The sequence below is a fragment of the Diabrotica virgifera genome, chromosome 10 (genome assembly GCF_917563875.1).
Source record: "Diabrotica virgifera virgifera chromosome 10, PGI_DIABVI_V3a".
Lineage (NCBI taxonomy): Eukaryota > Metazoa > Arthropoda > Insecta > Coleoptera > Chrysomelidae > Diabrotica > Diabrotica virgifera.
The window spans coordinates 148,121,046-148,148,105 of record NC_065452.1 but is presented as its reverse complement, the minus strand read 5'-3'; the positions used below and the strand labels follow the sequence as shown (position 1 = coordinate 148,148,105).

Here is a 27,060-nt window from a genome sequence, read left to right as displayed (position 1 = left end):
CAGGGTAAAGGCGCAAGGTGGTACCATGTCACCTTTGTTTCTTGACGTATCCTCTAACTACTGACCAATTTTCGTGAAAATCAATGAAGGTTCACCGAAATTGAAGGTAATCGTTGATTTTTACCTTCAGTGACTGCACTATACAAAATAAATTGCAATTTACTGATCTTAATGCGCGTAATTTGGAAGGTTATAAATTATTAAATGATATGTAGTCGCCAAATAATTAGTTTAATGCATTTTAAGTACAACTTTCTCTTAAGCCGGGAAGATAGGGTGGTTTTCTTGCGAAGGGGTTGTAGCTCAATAATCGAAATGCTCTTGATTTAATAGTTTATTCTTAGAGTATATAAGCTATATGAATTATATCCGCAATACGATATATGTTTTCATCTTTCTCTTAAGTTAAATCAATTAAAGGGTTGTTTGGGGGTGAAGGGGATGAGCTCAAAAATCGAAAGTATATAATTTCAAGAGCTCATAAATAGCTCGTAATTCTGCCGCAAAAACCGATTCAATATTCCTATTTTTAAGTAGTGGGGGGGGCTGACTCAGCCCCCCCCACTAGGGTATTAAATTCCTGCTCAGTGGAACGAGCTCAAAATTTTTAGTTTGCGGAATATGAGAGCTCATAAATAGCTCATAAATCAGGGCTATTTGTTTTTTAATTTTTGCAAGTGGGGGGGGCCAGCTCAACACGGGTTTACAAATCGTATCTTTACAAATGAAATTATTAATAGTTATCTTCCAAATACTTCTACAAAAGGGTATCTCAAATGATTGAAACATGTGTGCATCTCTACTTGTTGAAGGACTTTCAACTAAAACAAAAAATTAATATAAATTGATTTAACCATATTCATTTCACGTAAAATAATTTGTATTAATTATATATTTTCTGTAGGGGTTACTTACTTGGTGTTACATTCGTTTGCTTCCCTACACCACTAACTGTGTTACTTGTTCTCTAATAACAAATACTTGTTGAACTCACCATGCAAATGTAAGCTAGGAATTTGATCTTCCTAGGGATCTTCAAATCACATTCGTTTTGTTTCAAAAACTGTATTTGAATCTATTTTATCTAGATCAGGATTTTTTATTATTGCTAACAATCAGATAAACATTTTTACTGACATAAAGATAAAAGATAAAGGCATACTGACACTGACAGACAATGATGACAATTGACAAATTATAATGACACTCAGACTCAGTGATATAGAAGAAATCTTCACTCCAGGTGCATGGCGACATCTCAAAAAACGTATCATTACTAAAAATGACATTTAGTTTAGTATGACCTTGAGATACCTGCGTGAAACATCTAAAGAGAGTTAAGTGATCTGTGGTATACACTATACACCACAACGATTTAACGTAGATAGCGATGTCACTGTGCAGTTCGTTGGTGTCGATTTATCGAACGTGTGTACGCAAATCGACGCAGATTTTTGGTTATTTTTGGTTAAAAATCACATCGCTACGTTAAATCGTTGTCGTGTAGACAGGCTTTATTGCACCTGCTTCTCGCCGATTTTAACTCGGTCGCTCCGTCCTCCACCGTCATTCAGCGATTAAACGACGATTGAGGAATAGCAATGTTACCGATTTTAGCGCTTACCTCAATCGTAATATCTAATCAAAAACTAAATGTATTGTATATAACCCACCCTGTTGTGAGATTTATTGTATTTTCGTTTTTATTTTCACTGTACAGATTTTTTGATTAACATTATCTTTAAATTTTCGTTAACAATCTTAATGACAAGTAAAAACAGATTACTTGTGTTAACGATATAAAAAAGTAATTGTATGATTTGATTACTGACACACACGGTATTTTTATGTGCCCCAGGCTAGGTGTTATCGATTCAGTTGTCCTTGTACTCAAAGTCAAAATCTTGTAAGTCAGTATTCGTGCTTCTTCACGGATTGCAGGATAATGTAGTAATACTGGTTGCACTGATTTGGAAAAGTGCTGAAGTATAGAATTAATTTTTTTTTAATGCAATTTATATCGTCTGCGTGTGTTGTTTAAGTCAATCGGTTAATTGTGGTATTATGTTTGGAACCCACATTCTCCGTGCGTTAAAGTTATTTTTTTTTTGTAATCTTACAAAAATGGATGATTTAGTTGTCGACATATTCATATTAGTCTAGAGCAGTGGTCGGCAAAGTGACCCGTGTTGAGCTGCCCCCCCCCCCCACTTGCAAAAATCAAAAAAAAAATAGCCCTGATTTATGAGCTATTTATGAGCTTTCATATTCCGCAAACTAAAAATTTTGAGCTCGTTCCACTGAGCAGGAATTTAATACTTTAGTGGGGGGGGGCTGAGTCAGCCCCCCCCCACCACTTAAAAATAGGAATATTGAATCGGTTTTTGCGGCAGAATTACGAGCTATTTATGAGCTCTTGAAATTATATAGTTTCGATTTTTGAGCTCATCCCCTTCACCCCCAAACAACCCTTTAATTGATTTAACTTAAGAGAAAATTGCTGAGAAAACTTAAAATATATCGTATTGCGGATATAATTCCTATAGCTTATATACTCTAAGAATAAACTATTAAATCACGTGCATTTCGATTATTGAGCTACAACCCCTTCGCAAGAAAACCACCCTATCTTCCCGGCTTAAGAGAAAGTTGTACTTAAAATGCATTAAATTAATTATTTGGCGACTACATATCATTTAATAATTTATAAGCTTACAAATTACGCGCATTTAGATCAATAAATTGCAATTTATTTTGTATAGTGCAGTCACTGAAGGTAAAAATCAACGATTACCTTTAATTTCGGTGAACCTTCATCGATTTTCACGAAAATTGGTCAGTGGTTAGAGGATACGTCAAGAAACAAAGGTGACATGGTACCACCTTGCGCCTTTACCCTGAGGGTGGATACCGCCTCTTCTCGGGGGTGAAAATTATTTTATAAAAAATAACTGCACAAATCAATAAAAGAACAAATTAAAAGCAAAATTTATTATATAAAGTTATTAAAATAAGTCAATACTTTTTAAGTTATTAAAGATCAAAAATTTTAATTATTCGTGAAAAAAAATGCATGTTTTGAAGCGGTTTTTCGTAAATCACTGAAAAACTGTAAGTTTTTACAAAGAAGTTAATAGTAGTTTAATTCGTATAGCTTATATTCTAAGAATATACTCTTAAATCACGCGCCTTTCGATTATAGAGCTACAACCCCTTCGCAAGAAAACCATCCCATATTCCCGGCTTAAGAGAGAGTTGTACTTAAGATAATTTAAATTAATTATTTGGCGACTACATATCGTTTAATAATTTATAGGCTCGCAAAATATACGCATCTCAATTATTGAATTGCCATTTTCTTTCTATAGTGCAGTCACTGAAGGTAAAAATCAACTATGACCTTCGATTTCGGTAAATCTCCATTCATTTTCACGAATTGACAATAACAACTTGCGGTTTTAGCCTGGGGTATATGTCACCCCTTCTCGGGGGTGAAAATTACTTTATAAAAATAACCCCACAAATCGAGAGAGGGACAAATGGTAAGCAAAATTTGTTATATAATGTTATTAATAAATCAATACTTTTTGAGTTATTAAAGATCAAATATTTTAATTTTTGTGAAAGAAATGCATTCTTTAAAGTGATTTTTCATAAATAACTCAAAAACTGTAAGTTTTTACAAAAAAGTTTTCATCACTAAAATTGAAGCTAATAAAAAATATAATAAATTGCTTACTTGAAAACCCTTTAATGTTAATTTAAAGTAAGTTATTGGTAATTAAATGTATATTTTTTTCTGCGACTGTTCAAATCTAAGGATTCAAGCTTAAATAACGGGAAAGAGATGTATTTTATAACACTTAGGTACTAAATACTTGTCAAAGTACTTAGAAATACCTATCAAAAATGAGATCCAGAAAAAGTTGATAGCATCAAAATCCGCTCACCAATTTTCGTGAAAATGAATGGAGATTTACCGAAATCGAAGGTCATAGTTGATTTTTACCTTCAGTAAAGAAGGTAAGAAGGTTTCACCTTCACTATAGAAAGAAAATGGCAATTCAATAATTGAAATGCGTATATTTTGCGAGCTCATAAATTATTAAACGATATGTAGTCGCCAAATAATTAATTTAAATTATTTTAAGTACAACTCTCTCTTAAGCCGGGAATATGGGATGGTTTTCTTGCGAAGGGGTTGTAGCTCTATAATCGAAAGGCGCGTGATTTAAGAGTATATTCTTAGAATATAAGCTATACGAATTAAACTACTATTAACTTTTTTGTAAAAACTTACAGTTTTTCAGTGATTTACGAAAAACCGCTTCAAAACATGCATTTTTTTTCACGAATAATTAAAATCTTTGATCTTTAATAACTTAAAAAGTATTGACTTATTTTATTAACTTTATATAATAATCTTTGCTTTTAATTTGTTATTTTATTGATTTGTGCAGTTATTTTTTATAAAATAATTTTCACCCCCGAGAAGAGGCGGTATCCACCCTTAGGGTAAAGGCGCAAGGTGGTACCATGTCACCTTTGTTTCTTGACGTATCCTCTAACCACTGACCAATTTTCGTGAAAATCGATGAAGGTTCACCGAAATTGAAGGTAATCGTTGATTTTTAACTTCAGTGACTGCACTATACAAAATAAATTGCAATTTACTGATCTAAATGCGCGTAATTTGGAAGCTTATAAATTATTAAATGATATGTAGTCGCCAAATAATTAATTTAATGCATTTTAAGTACAACTTTCTCTTAAGCCGGGAAGATAGGGTGGTTTTCTTGCGAAGGGGTTGTAGCTCAATAATCGAAATGCACGTGATTTAATAGTTTATTCTTAGAGGATATAAGCTATAGGAATTATATCCGCAATACGATATATTTTAAGTTTTCTCAGCATTTTTCTCTTAAGTTAAATCAATTAAAGGGTTGTTTTAGGGTGAAGGGGACGAGCTCAAAAATCGAAACTATATAATTTCAAGAGCTCATAAATAGCTCGTAATTCTGCCTCAAAAACCGATTCAATATTCCTATTTTTAAGTAGTGGGGGGCTGACTTAGCCCCCCCACTAAAGTATTAAATTCCTGCTCAGTGGAACGAGCTCAAAATTTTTAGTTTGCGGAATATGAAAGCTCATAAATAGCTCATAAATCAGGGCTATTTGTTTTTTGATTTTTGCAAGTGGGGGGGGGGGGGCAGCTCAACACGGGTGGCAAAGTGCGGCTCCACAGCCGCATGTGGCTCTTTGGCTCCTTAGGTGCGGCTCTGGAACAAATATCCACGGAAAGCGCAATATGTTCCTTTCAAAAAATTGGTAGGAAAAACATTACATCTTTTTCTAATAAATTAGCTTTTACCAAACTTACAAACTTTAGCATTTGTCAAAAATTCTCTTAATGCTACAACAACTGAGTTGAAATTTTCTCCTTTTGAAATTGGCATTAATAGCTTTGAAATACAATTTCTGGATTTAAAAAACAAGGAGGTACGGCGCTCTAAATGCGAACGTCTTTGTGTTGAATTGGAAATATTGGAGAAGAAAAAATATTCACAACACAAGAAGTGGGTCTGCTTTGAATGACCTGGAGAAGGTAGATATGATCATTTTCAACGCTTGAACTTGAAATAATATTCATGATTCTTATAATCAGCTAGAAAAGCTCACGTTTGCTGTTCTTTCCCTTTTCGGTTCTACATATCAACATTAAAAAAAATTGGATTTTGCGCCAAAAATTTTGTAAAAAATACAGTGTTGTAGGAAATAAAACCCTACAAAACGAAACAAAATAGAAGTTTCTATGATTAGAAACGAAGATATCACCAAAAAATAAAAAAACACTTTTTAATTTTTTGGGGGTTTATGGATGGGGATAAGGGTTTAAACATTTTATTGGTCGAATACTTTTTTATGTACAGTTACGATCATTGAATAGTTTACAGGCTTACGTATCTAGGAGCCAGTTTTTTAAATGTTTACCTCGTTTAAACCCACCTTTTATGTCAAAGCGACGTTAACAGTGGTGTATCTACCATAGGTTGATTAAAATTTAAAAAATCAAAATAATATTAATATATTTTACAAAATTTAACAAAATGGGATAGCATTAGACCGAAATGGTACATAAATTAAAAAAGATTGCAGTAAATTATGCTAAGATTTTGTATATCTGTCTTTTTGTTTCTTGGATTTTTTTTATTATTTTATATACAAGGTGTCCAGAAACTCTACCGACAAACGAAGACAGGAGATTCCTTAGATAATTTTAAGACAATTTAACCAAATTCATCCAGTCCGAAAATGCTTCTTAAGGGAGCTAGAGCTCTTTGAAGATGGCGTCATGAAATTAGTTTTTCTTAAATACCTACAGAACGCTTCTATTTAGAAAAACGAAAATTGGTATGCATATTTACTTTTCAGAGATGAATCGATTTCATCTATTGCAAATTTCTAGTACCCGTCATACGCGTGCGTTTTGGGTAGAGCAACGGGTATTTTATCGCATAACTTTGTCCTTAACTTTTATGCATTTTTGACACCGGATTATTAAATTGTGAGGTATTCTAGTACTAAAAGGTACTCTTGATTTAAGTCGGTAGGACACACCGTTTTCTAGAAAAATCGATTTGAAAGTTTTTCGTTTTTGGAATTTGAAAAAAAATTGAAAGAACTTTTCAAAAAAAAATGAAGTATTTTACCAACATAAAGTAAGAGTAACTCTTAGTACTCTAATACCTCATAATTTAATAATCTAGTGTCAAAAATTCAAGACAAAAAAGTTATGCTATAAAATAACTGTTGACCTACCCAAAACGGACGCCTATGACCAGTATTAGAAATTCGCAATTAATGAAATCGATTTGTCTCTGGAATATAAATAAATGTACCAGTTTTCGTCTTTCTAAACAGTTTTTTTTTTAATTCAAAAACGAAAAGTTTTCAAATCAATTTTTCTAGAAAACGGTTTGTCCTACCGATTTAAAACAAGAGTACCTTTTAGTACTAAAATACTTCCCAATTTAATAATTCAGCATCAGAAATGCATAAAAGTTAAAGATAAAAAAGTTATGCGATAAAATATCCGTTGCCCTACCCAAAACGGACGCCTATGATCGGTACTAGAAATTTGCAATGGATGGATTAGATTTATATCTCGAAGATAAATACGCGTACCAATTTTTGTTTTTCTAAATAGAAGCGTTCTGGAGGTATTTAAGAAAAACTAATTACAAGACGCCATCTTCAAAGAGCTCTAGCTCCCTTAGGAAGCATTTTCGGACTAAGTGAATTGGGTTAAATTATCTTAAAATTATCTGAAGAATCTCCTGTCTTCGTTTGTCGGTAGAGTTTCTGGACACCCTGTATAGACTGTGTAAATTGTTACTCTGTACAGTTTGATATGAAATAATTTTCATCCGTTAAACAAATTAGTAAACGTAAAATTAAATTAAGGGTAGAGTGACGTTAACACCATTTTAACTGTTTATAATAACCATCCAAATAACATATAGTTGTAATTATCTCTTATCTCTTTTACTGCGACAAGTAAAAAGAACTGCTTTTCGGTCTTCTGCTGTTCGGTCTAGTGAGGTTTCGGTAAAGTGCTTTTCGGTCTAATGAGTTCGGTCTAATGCTAATGATTTCGGTCTCTTTACAGTAAACCGTCCACACCTTCCAGTTCTAAACCGTCTATTATTATTCTTCCAGGTGTCTGGTTGCTTGACCTAATACAACACATAATATATTTAGTCTTTTGGGCACTTGTGCATTTATATTTAAAATTTCGATCAAAAAGTGAATTATTGTGAATTTTCTCACCTGGTAAATATGTTTTTTTAAAATTTCGGAACATCATACGAGAAGAAAAATCCATACTTACTTGAATAAATATTATTTATCTTTTCCTTTTAAATGATTGTATTGCAGGAATTCAGTGCCTTAATCCTAATGTAAGTCTAAAGACAAATTACTTCTAAATTAAAGTTCTTGAGTAGTTCTAAAAGCAACATGTCGGTTGAAAAATATTTATTTTTCTGCATAAATGATTACTTGATTATTACGAGATGATCTTATAGCAAAGCCAATACCTCCATTAAGGAAACTGACAAATAAAGCATACTCTTCTTAGTAATGTGGTTTGTTTTTCTTAATAATGGCGTAATCAATCGACCTTGTTGATATTTCATAGACCAGTCATAAATAAAATCTTAATTATGTCATTGATGTGTTCATTAGCCTGAAGTAGACATACACTACGTACAATAACTACCTTGGACGATCATTTTTCGCGCATCTATATTGACTTCAAACAAACCATGCAGATATACAGTCCGTACAATACAGGGTGTTTCATTAATAATTGTCCATATAGTAACTGGAGAAACCTTAGCACAAAATACGAAGATTTAACCTAAAACTCTTAAATAAAATGTGGTTCCTTACTAAGTTACAGGGTGTTTTATCTAAAAATTTAAAAACTATTTTTGCTAAGCATTTTAAAACTATTCGACGTTTCCTTTTCATACTTGGCAGCAAGTATAGGTACTGTACAAGCTACTAAATTATGTTAAACAAACGTTTCTGGCTATTACCAGAGGCGTACGACGGGGGAAAGTGAATGGTTGACCCTTTCCAAATTCTACGCCACTGGCGGAATTGCCATTTTAGTTCAATTATTGAATTCTCCAATACTTTCTATGAAAATAATATACTCTTCATTGGTAACGATAAAGTCATTAGTTTTCGAAATCTTTGAAGTTAAAAATGAAACGACACGGTTATTTTGATTAATGTATTGTGTTACTTCATTTCTAATGTCAAATATCTCGAAAACTAATCATTTTATCGTTCCAAATGAAGAGTACATTATTTACATAAAAAGTACTGGAAAATCAAAAAATTACACTAAAATAGCAATTTCGTCAGTGGCGTAGAATTTGGGAAGGGTCAACCAGCCACTATCCCCTGTCGTACGCCTCTGGTGGTAGCTAGAAACGTTTATTTATCATAATTTAGTAAGGTGTACAGTACCTACACTTTCTGCCAAGTATGATAAGGATACACCAAATAGTTTTAAAGTTCTGGGTACAAATAAATTTTAAATTTTAATCATATTATGAACCATATTATAAATTAATCAAAATAACTGTGCCGTTTCATATTTAACTTCAAATATATCTAAAACTAATGACTTTATCGTTACCAATGAAGAGTATATTATTTACGTAGAAAGTATTGGAGAATCTAAAAATGGCACTAAAATAGTAATTCCTCCAGTGGCGTAGAATTTGAGAAGGGTCAACCATGCACTATCCCCTGTTGTACGCCTCTGGTAGTAGCTAGAAACGTTTGTTTATCATAATTTAGTAGGGTGTATAGTAGTCGCACTTTCTATTAAGTATGAAAAGGATACGTTGAATAGTTTTAAAATGCTTAGCAAAAATAGTTTTTAAATTTTTAGATAAAACACCCTGTAACTCAGTAAGGTGCCACATTTTATTTAAGTGTTTTAGGTTAAATCTTCGTATTTTGTGCTAAGGTTTCTCCAGTTGCTATTTGGACAATTATTAATGAAACACCCTGTATAGATACCGTTGTACGTCATCCGCGTCATAGCACGTGACGTCACATGATACCAACACGAAATATTTAAGTCATAGGTGTGTTCCTTTTTAGAATCGTTTAGCTGAGTACACTGGAATTACAGCCACTAAACATATTTTATTATAATTATACACGTAGAAATAATATTGGAAGGTTTCTATTAATATAAATTTAAATAAACATCCCCTTACTTGTTTCATTTAATTTGTTTAAGTGGAATATACCTAAAGCGATTTTATAAAGCACACTAGTTCGGATTACACTCTAACTGCGATCGAACAAAGGTGACATTTTGGCATAAATTGGTAACATTTATTTGACAGTTGCAGTATTGACACTTCAGATTTGTTTTTATTCTTTACTATAGTATCTGTTTATCTATTATTGTAAAGGTATTGTTCACTAATCTGTTTACAGTAGGAAAAATTAAAGAATACCCATGAACGAACATATAAAACACGCTGTATTTTCCTGTCACCGTGTCACACAAAAAATTCGCCAGCTCAAGTACATGTAATAATTATTGTTACATGTACTTGCACTGGAAATTTTCTTTGTGACACGGTGACAGGAAAATACAGCGTGTTTTATATGTTCGTTCATGGGTATTCTTTCATTTTTCCGACTGTATCTACTATTCTTTACTAAAGTATTTGTTTTATTATATTTATTGTTTTTTATTATTTACTTTAACGTAATATAACTTAATTCTTGTTTTCTATTCTGAATCTTATTCTATTCTAATGTTTTTATTTATTTATATTGAATGTTAATTTGTTTTGTTGTATAATCCACTTCGCAATAATTATGTGACATATCTGATTTAAAATGAATTCAAGAATTTTTTGTAATTGGGCAACAATGTCAACTTAATCTCTGACGTAGATAATGATGTGCAACGGTATCTACATTGTATGGACTGTAATATATATATTATTATGCTTTATAGATTGCAAGATATACAGGACGCACGGGAAGTATGGAACCATCTGCGACACTCTGTATGGTATAGTAACAAAATGTTGGTTATATATTAGATGGACCAGCGATTTAAAATGTTATATTTTCGACGTTGCCAAATGTACAGTTTTTGAGATAAACGGATAATATTAATATTTTTAAATGGGACCACCCGTGTATTTTTACAATCTCTCTACAGTTTTTTATTGCCGGTGCAACATACAGTATGAAGCAAATGTATGGAATAAATTCGTTTTTTCGTGAGCCGGCGACTTTAAGGAAAAATCCCGCTAGTTCATTTGACAGGTTATTCAATTCTCTATATAATAATAACGTGTGATACAAAATTATTGTCACCATAGGTGGCTCTGAACGACAGAGATGTCAACTTTGCAGTGTACGTCCACTTAACAAGAAAAGTTAGGTTATGTAGAGATGTTGGTGGTGGACATATACAGCATCTTGTTTTTATTTATTATTGTTACTTATAATTATGTTAATTCTTTTTATTTTTGATTAAAATTCTGTGTTAAAGGTTTTGACTGATTTTTATGTTTTATAATGTTAATCAAAATTAATCCCTAACTAATTAATTTTCTATATCCCTAACTTTTGACGAGCAGTTTATTTAAAGTAAATATGTAACAAATTAAAACATTATTTTCAAAATACATTCGAATATAAAATAATTATTTGTGAGAGAGTTGTGAAAAATACTCTGAGAATGAAGACATGTATAAAAGATGAACGTTAACGTTGACGCAATCAAATGGACTTGTCAAGTTATTTACCTGGACAGCTGGTGAATATCAATTTCTTCCCCTGTATGCATATTTTTAATAGGCAATATCGTGGTCTTTTAACAGCTTATTTTCCAGCAAAGTTTATACATTTTGTAGGGACCAGTTAGACGTACATATTATAATTTTGAAAAATCTTAAAATTAATAAATTGGCTCTTATCACGTTTTTCCCCTGGGCCCTTCATATGTTTTTTTGTCTTTCAGAATTCTTTCCTGTTTTCTCTTTCCGGTTTTTCCTATTATTACTCCCAAGTAGCTAAAGGTGGATAGATACAGTTTCAAATTTACGGTTTTGTGTTATTAGATATTTCTGAGTTGCTGTGTCGTCCTTCCCTATCGTCATGTATTTTGTTTTGTGCTGGTTTATCTCTAGCCCTATTATTCTCTTCGTTTATATAATAAGGATCCCAAATATCTGTCTTAACTTAAAGTAAGGAAAATCAACTTGGAAACTTGGCAGCTGTTTACGTAGTATACAAACATCTTAATGATACAAATAAAGTAAGAAAGTAAACTACGTATACTCTTTCTCATAGGCACTTTTCAGTGCGTCACAGTTTTTCGATATCTTTCTAACGCATTAAGTTGGAAGTGACAGAGAAAAACGTACTTCCGTGGTTACAGTCATTTCTAACATTTATTCTAGCTATTGATAGATGGCGCTATAATCGAACAAAAAATATTATACGAATTATATATACGACTATAATCTGTACAATTTGTAAGACTATACGTATACAAATCAAAGAAAATACCATTTTATAAATGCAATAAACACAATTGATTTGTTTTTATACCAAATGGCAAATAAAAAGGTTATACTGCAATACTCTTTTCATATTTGGCTGATTACGACTTTGACAACTGTCAGATTTAACTAAAGTGTCATGTTATAAATGTGTATTATCACGGACTTACCTTTTTTTTCTCTCACTTGTGACGCATTGAAAAATGACTCTGAAAAGGACCATACCTACCTACAGGGTGATTGATTAGTAGGGTAAAGCTCAGTAGCTCCGCTCTAGTAATAGATAGCAATAAAAGTTAATAACAAAAATTTTAGCCACCTTTGAGCTTCACATTACAAAATTAGTTAGAATGTTACAGGGTGTTCGATAACTCAGTGGCAGACCTAACTTATGTTTTTTTAAATGGAACACCCTATATTTTATTTTATATTCGAAATCCTGTTAACTTCTCCATCACAAAAATATATAGGTTTATAATGTTATACAGGGTATTTACAAAGTTATAACCAATTTTGTATGAAAATCGTAACAAGTTCAACTCCCTGTATAAATAAAAATAAGCACAACAGCAATGGTTTATTAATGCCATATTTTTTTATTTATTGTCAAAATTTTTAAGAAATATTGACATTGCTAATTTTCTTTATATCAAATACAGGGTGAGTCAAAACGCAAGTACATTATTTTCTCAGTAATGTTAAATGGAACACCCTGTATTTTATATCATTATTGAAAAGTAACATTTACGTACTTTAATTTTTATTAGTTTTCGAGATATTTTCATTTTTCAGAGCAAATTATTTTAGGTGTTTAAATTTATTTAAATTTTAAGTAAGCCATGACTGAATTGACAATTGAAGATTACCGATTATCAATCCGGTAATCAATGTAACACTGTAGCAAATAAAGAAATAAAAATAATTTATTAGTATGTAATACATTTTACAAACAAAAACACAACCACTACATGCAACATTTTTGAAACACCTAAAAACTATCTTTTTATGTAATTGCAACAAATAAACAAAGAAAATTAGTAATAAATTTTACAAAAAAAAAACACACAAACACAAAATACAATATTTTGTGAAGACAATTAAACACTACTTTTGTATGTAAATGTAACAATGTAACAAATAAAGAACGAAACATAATTTATCAGTAATACATTTGTTGTAATGTTTGAAAAAATTATAAGCTACTTTTAATAAAATATTTTTAATATTTAGTTACATAAAAGGTGTTCAAAATTATCCCCTAACACATTTATGTACGCCTAAAAACGATCATTGAATGAGCTACTTACTCTACGGAGCATTTGTAAATTAACACATCAAAATACACTTTGTATTCTATTTTTCATCTCATCCCTTGTTGTTGGAGGTATTTTATAAACTTCATTATTAACGTAACCCCAAAAAAATCAGTCCAGTTTATTAAATTCTGGTGATTTGGGTGGCCACGCTACTGGTCCATTGAAAATTGAAAATATCTCGAAAACTAATAAATTTAGACATAGTGAATGTTATCTAAAAATTAAAGTAGGGTAATGGTACTTTTCAATAGTGATATAAAATACAGGGTGTTCCATTTAAAATTACTGAGAAAATAATGTACTTGCGTTTTGACTCACCCTGTAATTGATATAAAGAAAATTAGCAATATCGACCGTTCTTGAAAATTTTGACAATACGTTAAAAAATATGGCATTAATAAACCGTTGTTGAAGGACTTACGGGGAGTTGAACTTGTTACGATTTTCATATAAAATTGGTTATAACTTTGTAAATACCCTGTATAACATAACAAACCTTTATATTTTTGTGATGGAGAAGTTAACATTTGGATTTCGAATTTAAAATAAAATATAGGGTGTTCCATTTAAAAAAACATAAGTTTGGTCTGCCACTGTGTTATCGAACACCCTGTAACATTCTAACCAATTTTGTAATGTGAAGCTCAAAGGTGGCTAAAATTGTTGTTATTAACTTTTATTGCTATCTATTACTATAGCGGAGCTCTTGAGCTTTACCCTACTAATCAATCACCCTGTATATTATTATGAGCTCTTATTTTTCATTATCAGCTGTAGACAGTAAAATTGGACTAACTCTAATCTGACAGATTTTCAACAGTTTAAAATGACCTGCTTTAGACATATAATAGAGAATATTACGTGAGATATGCATCATGTGGTGTTGAAGTATTAAGAGTATTTTTTTGAAGTAATTTTGGAAAAACCAAGTAAAACCGTAAAGATATTAAGTATAATAGAGTTCAGAACTCCAAAATTTTTTAGAGTATGAGTCCAAGATTTTTTCAAAAGTACTGAAAAGAAATATAAGGCATGTGGTATTTTTGAAAAGGTAATTTAATTACCTTCAAAATGAGGTATCACTCAACCCCCCTTTCCATTAAAGATTTTGGGGGTTGTGTCCGCCCCCGCTATAGGGTTGATGTAATTTAGTTAAAAACTGGTCTACAAAATGTCCTCCTCACAAATAAATTTGACCTGTTTTTGCATATTTTTAGATTTTCTATAGGGACCAATTTATACGGGGTGGCAACTTTTTAAATTATAACGCTGTATAACGCTGACGCACTCCTTAGAAAGATATAGACCCGGAAAATAAGTTTTCCACCTACCTCTACCGAAAGTATACTTTTCCGGACCTGATTGTAGGGAGCAAAATTGTACTTTTCCTCCCTAGGGAGTAAAAGTACTTTTCATCAAGAGATGATGCCTACCGAAGCAAAGGTCATCCACCAATACGTTGGACTGATGATCTAGCTAAATCGTTGGCATAAACAGTTGTGTCTGAGATTAGTGAACCGACTTTATTTGTTTTTTCTTCGAAATGTTTGGATTAGTTTTGTATTTATTAAGAATAGTACATTTCTTATTTTAATATACTGTGTTTTCTTGTTTCAGATTATTGAAAAACAACCGCTCCTATCTGCACAGCTATCCAAATCGTCGATATCGGCGATTATTGTCCTGTATAATCAACGTTTTTAATTCAGCGGTTCAAAATTGCTGCCATGGGTCGCAAAAAAATACAAATATCAAGAATTACCGACGAACGGAATCGTCAGGTAAGAAATTTTTGTTTTTAACAACACCATAATAAATAACTACTTATCTATTACTGATTTGTGAGTTAATAAAAAGCAAACAATATGCTGTAAAAAAGAGGTAGGAATTAAGCTGAATTTATTATCAAAGTGACACTTTAGACAAGACAAAAAGCTCGAGTTCGCTCGGAAAAAATATTCTCACAAGACTTTTTTGCATAATCACTTTCATCATCATCATCATCATCAGTGGCGTTACAGCTCTTTATGAGCCAAAGCCTTCTTCAGAACAATCCTCCATTCGCCCCTGTCTTTTTCAACTCTTCTCCATGCTCTAATTCCAATAGATTTTACATCATTCTCTAAGTTGTCTTAGTACCTAAATCTCGGTCTCCCTCTTGGTCGTTGTACCATCGGCCCTCTTCGATCAAAACTTTTTCTGACTATGGCATCTTCCTCTCGTATGATTACATGCCCTATCCATCTAAGGCGTGCTACCTTAAGGAATTTTACAACGTCAGGTTCTCCAAAACTTCTATACAACTCAAAGTTGTAACGCCTGCGCCACAAACCTTGTTCTTTTATCCCTCCATATATTCTTCTTAGGATTTTTCGCTCAAAACGTTTGAGTAGTTCTTGGTCGTTCTGTGTAAGTGACGTAAGTTTCTGAACCATGTTAGCACTGGTCTTTTTAGTGTTTTATAGACAGCCAATTTAATTTTTCTAGGTAGTTTTGAGGCCATCTGTCTTCTTAAGCCATAATAACACTTATTGGGTAAAATGCATAAAACGTAGTACCTGCTAATGCTTCAAGTCTGTACTACATTTTTGAAGATTTTACTACACTTACAAGGCATTACTACACTTACAAATACTTTGTATTTTACTACACTCACAAAGCATTTAATGCTTTGAAGTGTAGCAAAATCTTCAGAAATGTAGTACATACTTGAAGCATTAGAATAGAATAGAAATATGCTTTATTGTCACTGAAAATTTTTACAATTTTATGGACAAAGCTTACATACAGTCAAAAGGAAAAATAATATCAACAAGAAATAACAAATAACAACTACAATTCAATAAAATTAGATAAATCGTCAATATACAGTAAATAAGATATAAAACCAAAGACAAAAACAATTAATTGCAAAATTTATATACATTGCAAATTGAAAATTGAACATACTTACAACAAATAAAATACAACATTAGAAATTGACAGTTTAAGCTACTGCGTATGAAACCCAATTTTCTTAGTTATTCATTAAGAAATTCTTCTATTGAATAATATGGTCTTTCAGATAGATAGGCTTTTGTCAGTTTACGGAATTTTGGGAAAGATGTTGCAGATTTAAGTTGTAAAGGCAGATGGTTGTAAAGTTTTTTCATTAGCAGGTATTACGTTTTATGCATTCCACCCATTGGCGAGCACTATTCTTCTTTTAATTTCATCACTGACGTTGTTATATTTAGTTAGCAACAAGCCTAGGTATATGAAGGTGTCGACACCTTCCAGTTCTAGGTCGTCAATTAGGTCGTCTTGTAGGTGTCGGGTTGCTTGACCTATACTAAAGTCACAATAACGATGCACTAGAGATAAACAAACCAAGACAAGTTGAATATTACAAGGAGCACTCCCTAATCATGATTTACAATGTAAATACATTGTAAATCCCAAATCATGATATACAAAGTTTATACATTGTAAATCATGATTCGGGAGTGCTCCTCGTAACATTCAACGTGTCTTGGTTTGTATATTTCTAGTGCATCTTTATTGTGATTTTAGTATAGTGCAACATATATATTTGGTTTTTTGAATTGATATTAAATATCAATATACAGTAGAACCCCGATTATCCGTGTGCGGATTATCCGGGCTGCGGATTATCCGTGCTATGATTTTGTATTACTTAAATTGCATTTTTGAGGTTTTATCAAAATAGCGTCACTGTAAATCACTCTACGGAAACACTATACGCGGAGAGGGAGACTCATAATGAAAGATTTATTTGTTCTGTTGTCTTTTTATGGTAGGTATATTATACACTCACCGGCAGAGAAAACGGGCACCCCAAAAAATGGGTCATTTTTAATGTCTTGTATTTCCTAAACCTGATGTCCGATTTAAGTAATTTTTTTAATATGTTATAGCCTTATTCTTTATCAATATCGCTGTAATAATATTGTTGCTAGACAGGTACATTGTCATTGTATACAGGGTGTACGAATCAAACTGTGTTTTTTTCTCAAACTTTGGAACACCCTGTGGAATGTTCTAGCTTTTATAAAATACTAAAATTAAAACCCAACTATAGCCACAGATTTTCTTAACATTCTGTTTTTTTATTCATTCGCTTATGTTGGATAATAAAAAAGTTAGGCACTTTAACAACTACCCCTGTTTTTCGTCAATACAGGGTGTTTTTCAATAAGTACGGCAAGCTTTAAGGGGTAATTCTGCATGATAAAATAATGACAGTTTGCTTTATAAACTTATGCCCGCAAATACTTCGTTTCTGAGATAGGGGGTGTTGAAATTGTTCTTACAAACTGACGATTTATTTATTGCTCTAAAACGGTTTGTGATATGCAAATGAAATTTGGTAGATTTTAAGAGCTAGTTATTGCGCATTTTTTGGCATACAATTGAGAATTTTATATTCACCATTGGCGTGCATACGGGATATATCTAAAATATTTATACCCGTATGCACGCCAATGGTGAATATAAAATTCTTAATTGTATGCCAAAAAATGCGCAATAAGTACCTCTTAAAATCTACCAAATTTCATTTGCATATCACGCAATAAATAAATCGTCAGTTTGTAAGAACAATTTCAACACCCCCTATCTCAGAAACGAAGTATTTGCGGGCATACGTTTATAAAGCAAACTGTCATTATTTTATCATGCAGAATTACCCCTTAAAGTTTGCCGTACTTATTTAAAAACACCCTGTATTAACGAAAAACAGGGGTAGTTGTTAAAGTGCTTAACTTTTTTATTATCCAACCAACATAAGCGAATGAATCAAAAAACAGAATGTTAAGAAAACCTGAGGCTATAGTTTGGTTATAATTTCAGTATTTTATAAAAGCTAGAACATTCCACAGGGTGTTCCAAAGTTTGAGAAAAAAACACAGTTTGATTCGTACACCCTGTATACAATGACAATGTACCTGTCTAGCAACAATATTATTACAGCGATATTGATAAAGAATAAGGCTATAACATATTAAAAAAATTACTTAAATCGGACATCAGGTTTAGGAAATACAAGACATTAAAAATGACCCATTTTTTGGGGTGCCCGTTTTCTCTGCCGGTGAGTGTATGTATGGATATACGTACATATATGTATTATAATAAGAAATAAATGTTCGGATTATCTATCCATGCTTTTCAATTGTCCGTGCCAACGTCCGGTCCCGAGGAGCACGGATAATCGGGGTTCTACTGTATATACTAAATTTTAGTCCCACTCTCTGTGCAGATGCTCTTAACGACCGAAATGCTTTAGTCAAAGATTCTTTGACCTACCTATGATGTCTATGACATCTGCATATTCGACAATTTGTACTGATTTGTTAAAGATAAGTACCAATCTGGGACTCTCGAATTATTTTTTGTACTATCCGTTGCAAGATAATTCGGATGGAATTCCCCAGATTAAGAGACTGGGCCGATATCAAGCTCAAAATGACTGTACTCCTAATTGATATAAAAATACCCAGGATAAAACCTATGAGCAAAATTCTCCCGTCAAAAGTAGCCGCTAACTTGACATAACAATGGCCGACTCTTGGTTTCCGGAATAATTTCTTGATTTACCAACAGGCAGGGCCGCCGCTACCATGTGTGCGAAGTGTGCATCGCACACGAGCGGCCGATTATAGGGGCGGCCAAAAGCAGGCCAGTGATGATAATCCTTTTTTTGAAACGAAAATAAATTTAAAAAATTAAATAATAATGATTCAGATATTTCTATAAACTCTAATATTACAAACAATCTAAACAAAAATGCGAGAAAATGTTATTTTTTATATGAACTGCCCTTTTGCAGCTGTAGTCATAAAGTAGTTCCGGGAATCAGGGGTGTAGTGGAGCCGGAACGTACCGGAACGCCGTTCCGGTACTGCTTTTTTCGGTTCCTCAAACCCCGCGGAAAATTGACCACTGTACTGACAAGTAATATCACAAAGTCATAGCGTTCCGGTACTGCTTAAATTGCGACTATACCCCTGCTGGGAATGCTTTTTAATTCAAAGTGGCTGGCGGCTTTCGGACGTTGATATTTTTATCTACGTGGTTCATATGCGATTTTTTCAAATTCTGAACATTTAGATTTGTTAAGTATAAATTTAAAATATTTATATTTAAAGAGAGTACGATACGACAATAGGATACTTTCCGAGAATTTAGATAAGGTCTTGTTAAGTTGCTCTCATTGAGTAATTAAAAAGTCTTTTTTATTGCTCGATGGTTTAAAAAAATCATTTTTATTACTCGATGGTTGCTCTGTTATAATATTGTTGCTTTATGCTTATGTGTGGTTATACAGTCCCTGGCCATATTATTATGACCACCTATGAATTTTTACAAAAATCAACTATTCCACTAAGTACGTTTTGTTTAAAATATTATTTTTAAATTTAATTTTGTTATGCAATGTTAATGTTATTCATTAACTATAATATATTTAATAATAAACAGCAATAAAATATTTGAAAATATTACATATTTATATTTTTTTAATATTTTGTTCAACTTCTGACCTTAATCAGATGGAAAATATTTGGGAGCTTTTAAAACGAGAAATTTCCAATGAAAAGGTCACTAACGAAATTGTTTTGATTAAAGGACTAATATATCGTTGAAACCACAATGACAAATTGAAGCAAAAAAAATTTAACTGCATTCAAAGTATGCCAAGACGGGTACTAGCGGTAATCAAAGTTAGAGGGGGCTCAGCAAAATATTAAAAAAATACAAATATGTGATATTTTCAAATGGTTTATTGCTGTTTATTAATAAATGTATTATATTTAATAATAAACACCAATAAAATATTTAAAAAGTATCACATATTTTTATTTTTTCAATATTTTGCTGAGCCCCCTCTAACTTTGATTACCGCTAGTACCCGTCATGGCATACTTTGAATGCAGTTAAATTTTTTTTTGCTTCAATTTGTCATTGTGGTTTCAACGATATATTAGTCCTTTAATCAAACAATTTCGTTAGTGACCTTTTCATCGGAAATTTCTCGTTTTAAAAGCTCCCAAATATTTTCCATCTGATTATGGTCAGAAGTTGAACAAAATATTAAAAAAATATAAATATGTAATATTTTCAAATATTTTATTGCTGTTTATTATTAAATATATTACAGTTAATGCATAACATTAACATTGCATAACAAAATTAAATTTAAAAATCATATTTTAAACAAAACGTACCTAGTGGAATAGTTGATTTTTGTAGAAATTCATAGGTGGTCATAATAATATGGCCAGGGACTGTAGATGGGTTACAGTTCAGTCTAAGTTGAGAAGTTGATGATTTTAGCTCGATGGTTTAAAAAATCATTTTTATTACTCGATGGTTGCTCTGTTATAATATTGTTCCTTTATGCTTATGTATGGTTATAATGTGTTATATTTCAGTCTAAGTTGAGAAGTTGATGATTTTAGACACGCTTTTGATAACGATTTTGTTTGTAATATACATAATATTATAGTAGTGTGCCCGTTTCTTTTGCACACTACTGTATTTCAAATAGGATTGGATCCCGCTTACGAAAAGAAGTTGATTAATAGCAAGCTGAAAATTTGTTAATATCTTAACGGTGTCTAGTCGGACAAACTTTGATGTACGGGAACACTGGAACAGGGGAAGTTGTAATTGTGGAACAGTTTAAAAATTTGGAACGTCAGTTTACGAAAACGTCCCATGTATTTTGTCGGGCAGAACAATTGATTTGTTACCCTTTCATTAAACTCTCATACAAAAATCACTGCTATTACTAACCAACATGATTCCTGTCATTTGACAAGTTCTTCATGTTCCACATATTAAAATGCCCAGTTGGTGATAAACACCAGTCTGATTTTTGCATGAGAGTTTAATGAAATGGTACAAATCAATTGGAAGTTATATCATATTGGATCGTTTTCGTAGTCTGACGTTCCAAATTTTTAACCTGTTCCACAATTAAAATTCCCCTGTTCCAGTATTCCCATACATCAAAGTTTGCCCGACTAGAAACCGTTAAGCTATTAACAAATTTTCAGCTATTTCCAGGTCTAAAAGTAACGTCAAGATCAGAGCAATTATTATTCATATACGCGTTACGGTCTCCTGCACATTTCTTTAAATACTAGTAAAATACCTATGTTGAAACGTCTAGTCTATAGTGTTGGAAGGGGGGCGGCAAATATTAAGTTGCACACGGGCGTCCAACACTTTAGCGGAGGCCCTGCGGCAACAGGAATGCATTAAATATTATTCACTTAATACTTGCTTAATACATAATGTTACCTGTTTTACAATGTGTTTTACATTAAAATATGTCACCAAATAAAATATTTATTATTTATTAACCACATAAACACCTGTCAACGCCAACTTCACGTCAGAAATTGTAAACAGTATGTGACGTCAGTTCCGTCCCAGATCAGATGCATGTAAACGTATACACACAATACACAGTTAGACCGCTTGGTACTCCCTTTGCTGTAACGAATAGTCACCCTTAGTCTTTCGTTAGATTAGGTTCAATTTTAAATTATATCCAAAGTTTAAAGGTACTTTACTAAATGATAAATCTGATTAAATCCGAAATATCTTGCAACGAATAGTACAAATTTTTTGAACAAATTGTAAAAATTAATTTTTTTCGACCGGGACAGGTTTTTTCGACCATTCTGGACAACAAAGGTTTCTTATAATTTTTCTCTAGAGTTGATCGTTTTCAATTATAAGCAATTTAAAAATGAGAGGAACGAAAAATTACCATTTTCAAGTAAAGGCTCAAAAACACAAGTAAAAGAAATCGTCAAGTGCCTAAGTTCAAGTTCAAACCTTCTTCTATTGGCTCCCAAAAAGATTTTTTGGCTTGTTTTATTCTAATATATTGTTTTTTAATTGTTAATGAAGCGATTATGGCAGGGCGGAAAACCTAAAAAAATCTGTTTAGGTCGACAAAATTAATAATTTGTTTAACAAAAATGTGTTTAAATAAATTTGGACCACTTTTCGCATAGGCGACCTCTTGAACCTTATTATGGGGTATCTCATGAAAGTGATTATGCAAAAAAATCTCGTGGGAATATGTTTTTCGAACGAACCCGAAGTTTTTGTAGCTTATAAACAAAAACATTTTATTAAGATATTATGTAAAAATATCAATATCCATGTACTTGTAACACATCTTAGTAATTGAGAAAAATCTGACAACCACGTCTTACGATAATATATACTTAATTTAATTCTTATCTAAAAATATTTTTGTAATCTTTATCTTTATAAAAGTACTATATTAGGATTCTATGTGGATAAAAATACAACAAAACACTGACCTGGCCAGTAAAATTGCATAAACTTCTTCTGTAACAATTATTACGTTTGATCGTTTCTTTTTATACATAAAATACATAACATATACAGTATGTCCCTGTAAGTTGTATCCATATGGAAAACTTTTTTATTATTAATTTTATGAAAAAAAGTTATTCCTTATAAAAAGCTCTGCATGGTCCAAAACCTAAGATTTAACTATAAAATATCAAATTTTTTGAATATTATACGAGTTATGTCAAAAAGTTTGAATTTCACTCAAGAGTAAAGTAGCTTTATTTTTCGTAATATTGGAAATTGCTATTATGAAAAGTTGTTTGGAATTAAAATCTATATTCTAATATGCAACAACATCCTTCTAATTAAAAAAAAATTTTTTGAAAAATTATGTATAACTCATTATTTTTTCAGTTATTTCAATTCTGATAACTCTTTTATTATTAATTTTACGAAAAAAAGTGATTCTTAATAAAAAGTTCTGGATGGTCTAAAACTTAAAATACAACCATCTTATATCAAATTTTATCAATTTTATACGAGGTATGTCAAAAAAGATAAATTTAGATCAAAAGTAAAGTACCTTTATAGTTCAGAATATTTCAATTAGAAGAATGTAATTACATACTGAAACATAGTTTTTAATTCTAAATAACTTTTCATAATAACAATTTTCGATATTGTGCAAAATAAACGTATTTTACTCTTGAGCGAAATTCATATTTTTTGACATACCTCGTATAAAATTGATAAAATTTGACAAAAGATGGTTGTATTTTAGATTTTAGACCATGCAAAACTTTTTATTGAGAATCACTTTTTTTCGTAAAATTAATAATAAAAGAGTTATCTGAATTAAAATAACCGAAAATAATGTTAGTTACTCACATTTTTTCAAAAAAAAAATTTCAATTAAAAGGATGTAATTGCATACTAGAATACAGTTTTAATTCCAAACAACTTTTCATAATAGCAATTTTCAATATTGTGAAAAATAAAGCTACTTTACTCTTGAGTGAAATTCAAACTTTTTGACATACCTCGTATAATATTAAAAAAATTTTATATTTGATGGTTAAATCTTAGGTTTTGGACCATGCAGAGCTTTTTATAAAGAATAACTTTTTTTCGTAAAATTAATAATAAAAAAGTTTTCCATATGGATACAACTTACAGGGACATACTGTATATATACTTTTATGTATAAACACTGAAAAGGTTATAATCAGGAAAAGCAGCAGAACCGGATGAAAATAACAATGAATAAAGAACATGGAGGAGAAGAACTGTTGCACCGGATTGGGCAGCTGTACCAGAACCCCAAAAAGGAAGACCAAATCGAAGTTGCGACTCGAACAAAGAAAAATATGTTATTTTGGAAGATGCTAAATTGAGTTTCTTCGAAACAGATCTTATAGCATAGCAAGCTGAAGATAATTTCTTCCTTAACAAATCGATATGAAGGGACCATTTAAGGTTGCTGTCTAAAAAATACCAAGAAATTTTACAGAATCAACGGTACTGATCTGGCTGTTATTAAGAAGTAAGGGTTGAAGAGCTCCTTTATAAGATAATGATACTGTTTTATCTACGTTAAACGAGAGCAAATTAGAGTCGGACCAGGTTTTTATTGTAAGTAGATCAGAAGTTATAGTAGCATGAAGAGTTGCAATATTTGAGTTGCTCCAAGTGATACTGGTATCATCAGCAAAAAGAAAGATTTTTCCATCAAAGACCAAATCGAAGTTGCGACTCGAACAAAGAAAAATATGTTATTTTGGAAGATGCTAAATTGAGTTTCTTCGAAACAGATCTTATAGCATAGCAAGCTGAAGATAATTTCTTCCTTAACAAATCGATATGAAGGGACCATTTAAGGTTGCTGTCTAAAAAATACCAAGAAATTTTACAGAATCAACGGTACTGATCTGGCTGTTATTAAGAAGTAAGGGTTGAAGAGCTCCTTTATAAGATAATGATACTGTTTTATCTACGTTAAACGAGAGCAAATTAGAGTCGGACCAGGTTTTTATTGTAAGTAGATCAGAAGTTATAGTAGCATGAAGAGTTGCAATATTTGAGTTGCTCCAAGTGATACTGGTATCATCAGCAAAAAGAAAGATTTTTCCATCGATTTTTAACCTAGTGATGTCATTAATAAAGATAAGGAAAAGTAGAGGACAAAATACTGAACCTTGAGGTACCCCACATACAATGTTTTTGAGACTAGAGTCTGTATTATTTGCTCCGATCAGTTGTTACCTTACTCCTAGATAGTATGATTACAGGTCCGTACTGATAACGAAGCATTGCAATGATTTACTTCTTTTTATATAAATAATATAAAGTTTCTTGATAGTTAACAACGGTTGCTTTAATCTCAACTTTGTCTGTAGGTGTTCAAAAAATTCGCATAATATTTCGACTGAAAAATTTACTAATTTCTTACGTAATAATTGTCCAAATAAATCATAAACAATAACAATTATTAATCAGAAGTCTTTGAATCAGAGTTTGTTTTTGAAAATTGATGAAACAATACTTTTATCATTCTACAGATAAAATTTTTCACAGTTATAGATGATTTCTCATCACTTACGTAACTTCACTGTTAGAGATACAAGTAACATTTTTTAATGTTACGAAAACATTATTATTTATACAATTAGCTAGTATTGCACTAGAACAGAATAGTATCAGTATAAAATAAACAAGCACTGAAACGCTACATTCAAAAATGCGTTCAGAATCGATAACTCAATTATGCAAAAAAAGTTTATCATATGAGTATTATAATATGAAAATAATGAGAAGAGAAACAATAAACAATATTTAACCGAATACGTCATTGTTATCAAAAACGAGACCTAACAACGAGAATCAACAAAAGAGATCCATTTACATGAGTTCCATATACGTGGGTGGTCTAATAAGTACTTAGCCTCTCCGCCCGATGGCGCCACTGTCGCGAGAGAAATATCATCATCATCAATCACTCAATTGCGTCCACTGCTGGACATAAGCCTCCCTCAGTTCTTTCCAGTGTTCTCTACACTGGGCCGCTTGTTAGGCCAGGGTCATCATCATCATCAGCCTCTCTCCATCCACTGCTGGACATAGGCCTCCCCTGTTTGTCTCCAAAGTGTTCTATCTTGTGCTTGCTGTACCCAGTTTTTTGTTGTCCTTCGTAAGTCATCTTGCCATTGTGTTGGTGGTCTTCCTCTGCTACGTTTATCGGCTCTTGGTCTCCATTCAACTAGTTTACGAGTGAATCTTCCGTCCTTCATTCTGGCAACGTGTCCAGCCCATTTCCATTTTAAGTTACAGCTTCTTTCAATGACGTCTATGACTTTGGTCTTAGCTCGTAGATCTTCGTTTCTAATCCTGTCTCGCAGAGTGGCCCCTATCATTGATCGCTCCATTCTTCTCTGCGCTACTCTTAGCTTTTGTGCGTTTTTCTTTGTGAGCGATAATGTTTCTGCACCATAGGTCATCACCGGTAGCACGCATCGGTCGAAAACTTTTTTCTTCATATTAGTTGGAATGTCACTCTTAAAAACGTTCCTAAGAGCTCCGTATGCTGCCCATCCTTGTATTATTCTTCTGGATACTTCGGTTTTTTGATTGTCCTTACCTATCTTAATTTCGTGACCCAGATATATATATTTGTCTACCAGTTCTATTTGCTCATTTTGTATTTCAAGGTGTTTACTTGGTACTAAGTTCGTCATATATTTTGTTTTTGTTATATTCATTTTTAAGCCTATTTTATGACAGGCTGTACTAAGTTCTTCCACCATTTTCTTTGTTTGTCCCAAATCGTCTGCAATCAGGACTATATCGTCTGCGTAGCTTAGGTGTTGTATCATCTCTCCGTCCACATGTATTCCTTTGTCACCCCATTCGAGGGTTTTGATCGCTTTTTCTAGAGCCGATATGAAAAGTTTAGGTGATACAGTATCACCTTGTCGGATACCTCTTTGGATTTTTATTTGTTTGCTGTTAGCGTGTAGTTGTATCGAACTTGTCGCATTTTTATATATATTACATATTAGCCTCGAATATCGGCTATCAATGCGGCTCTCGTTTAGTGCTTCTATAACACTGTCGAGTTCTACTGAGTCGAATGCTTTGTGGAAATCTACAAATGTTAAAACTAAGGGCTTGTTATATTCTATGGATTTTTCGATGAGTTGTTTTATTGTTTGGAGATGATCGTTGGTTCCAAAGTTTGCTCTGAATCCAGCTTGTTCTCTACTTTGATATAGGTCTAATTT

At 32.0% G+C, this 27,060-nt stretch overlaps 1 protein-coding gene across 4 annotated transcripts in view; it reads left to right on the top strand.

Annotated features, from left to right (window-relative positions):
• The window catches only part of LOC114333588 (myocyte-specific enhancer factor 2), a 427,721-nt gene that overhangs the window by 339,030 nt on the left and 61,631 nt on the right, over positions 1–27,060 (top strand). For all 4 annotated transcript variants that reach the window (XM_028283484.2, XM_028283486.2, XM_028283485.2 and 1 more), the window contains one exon: positions 15,059–15,222. In XM_028283484.2, coding sequence (XP_028139285.1) covers positions 15,169–15,222 — 54 coding nt within the window. In that variant the 5' untranslated portion in view covers positions 15,059–15,168. The remainder of the gene's footprint in view (positions 1–15,058; positions 15,223–27,060) is intronic.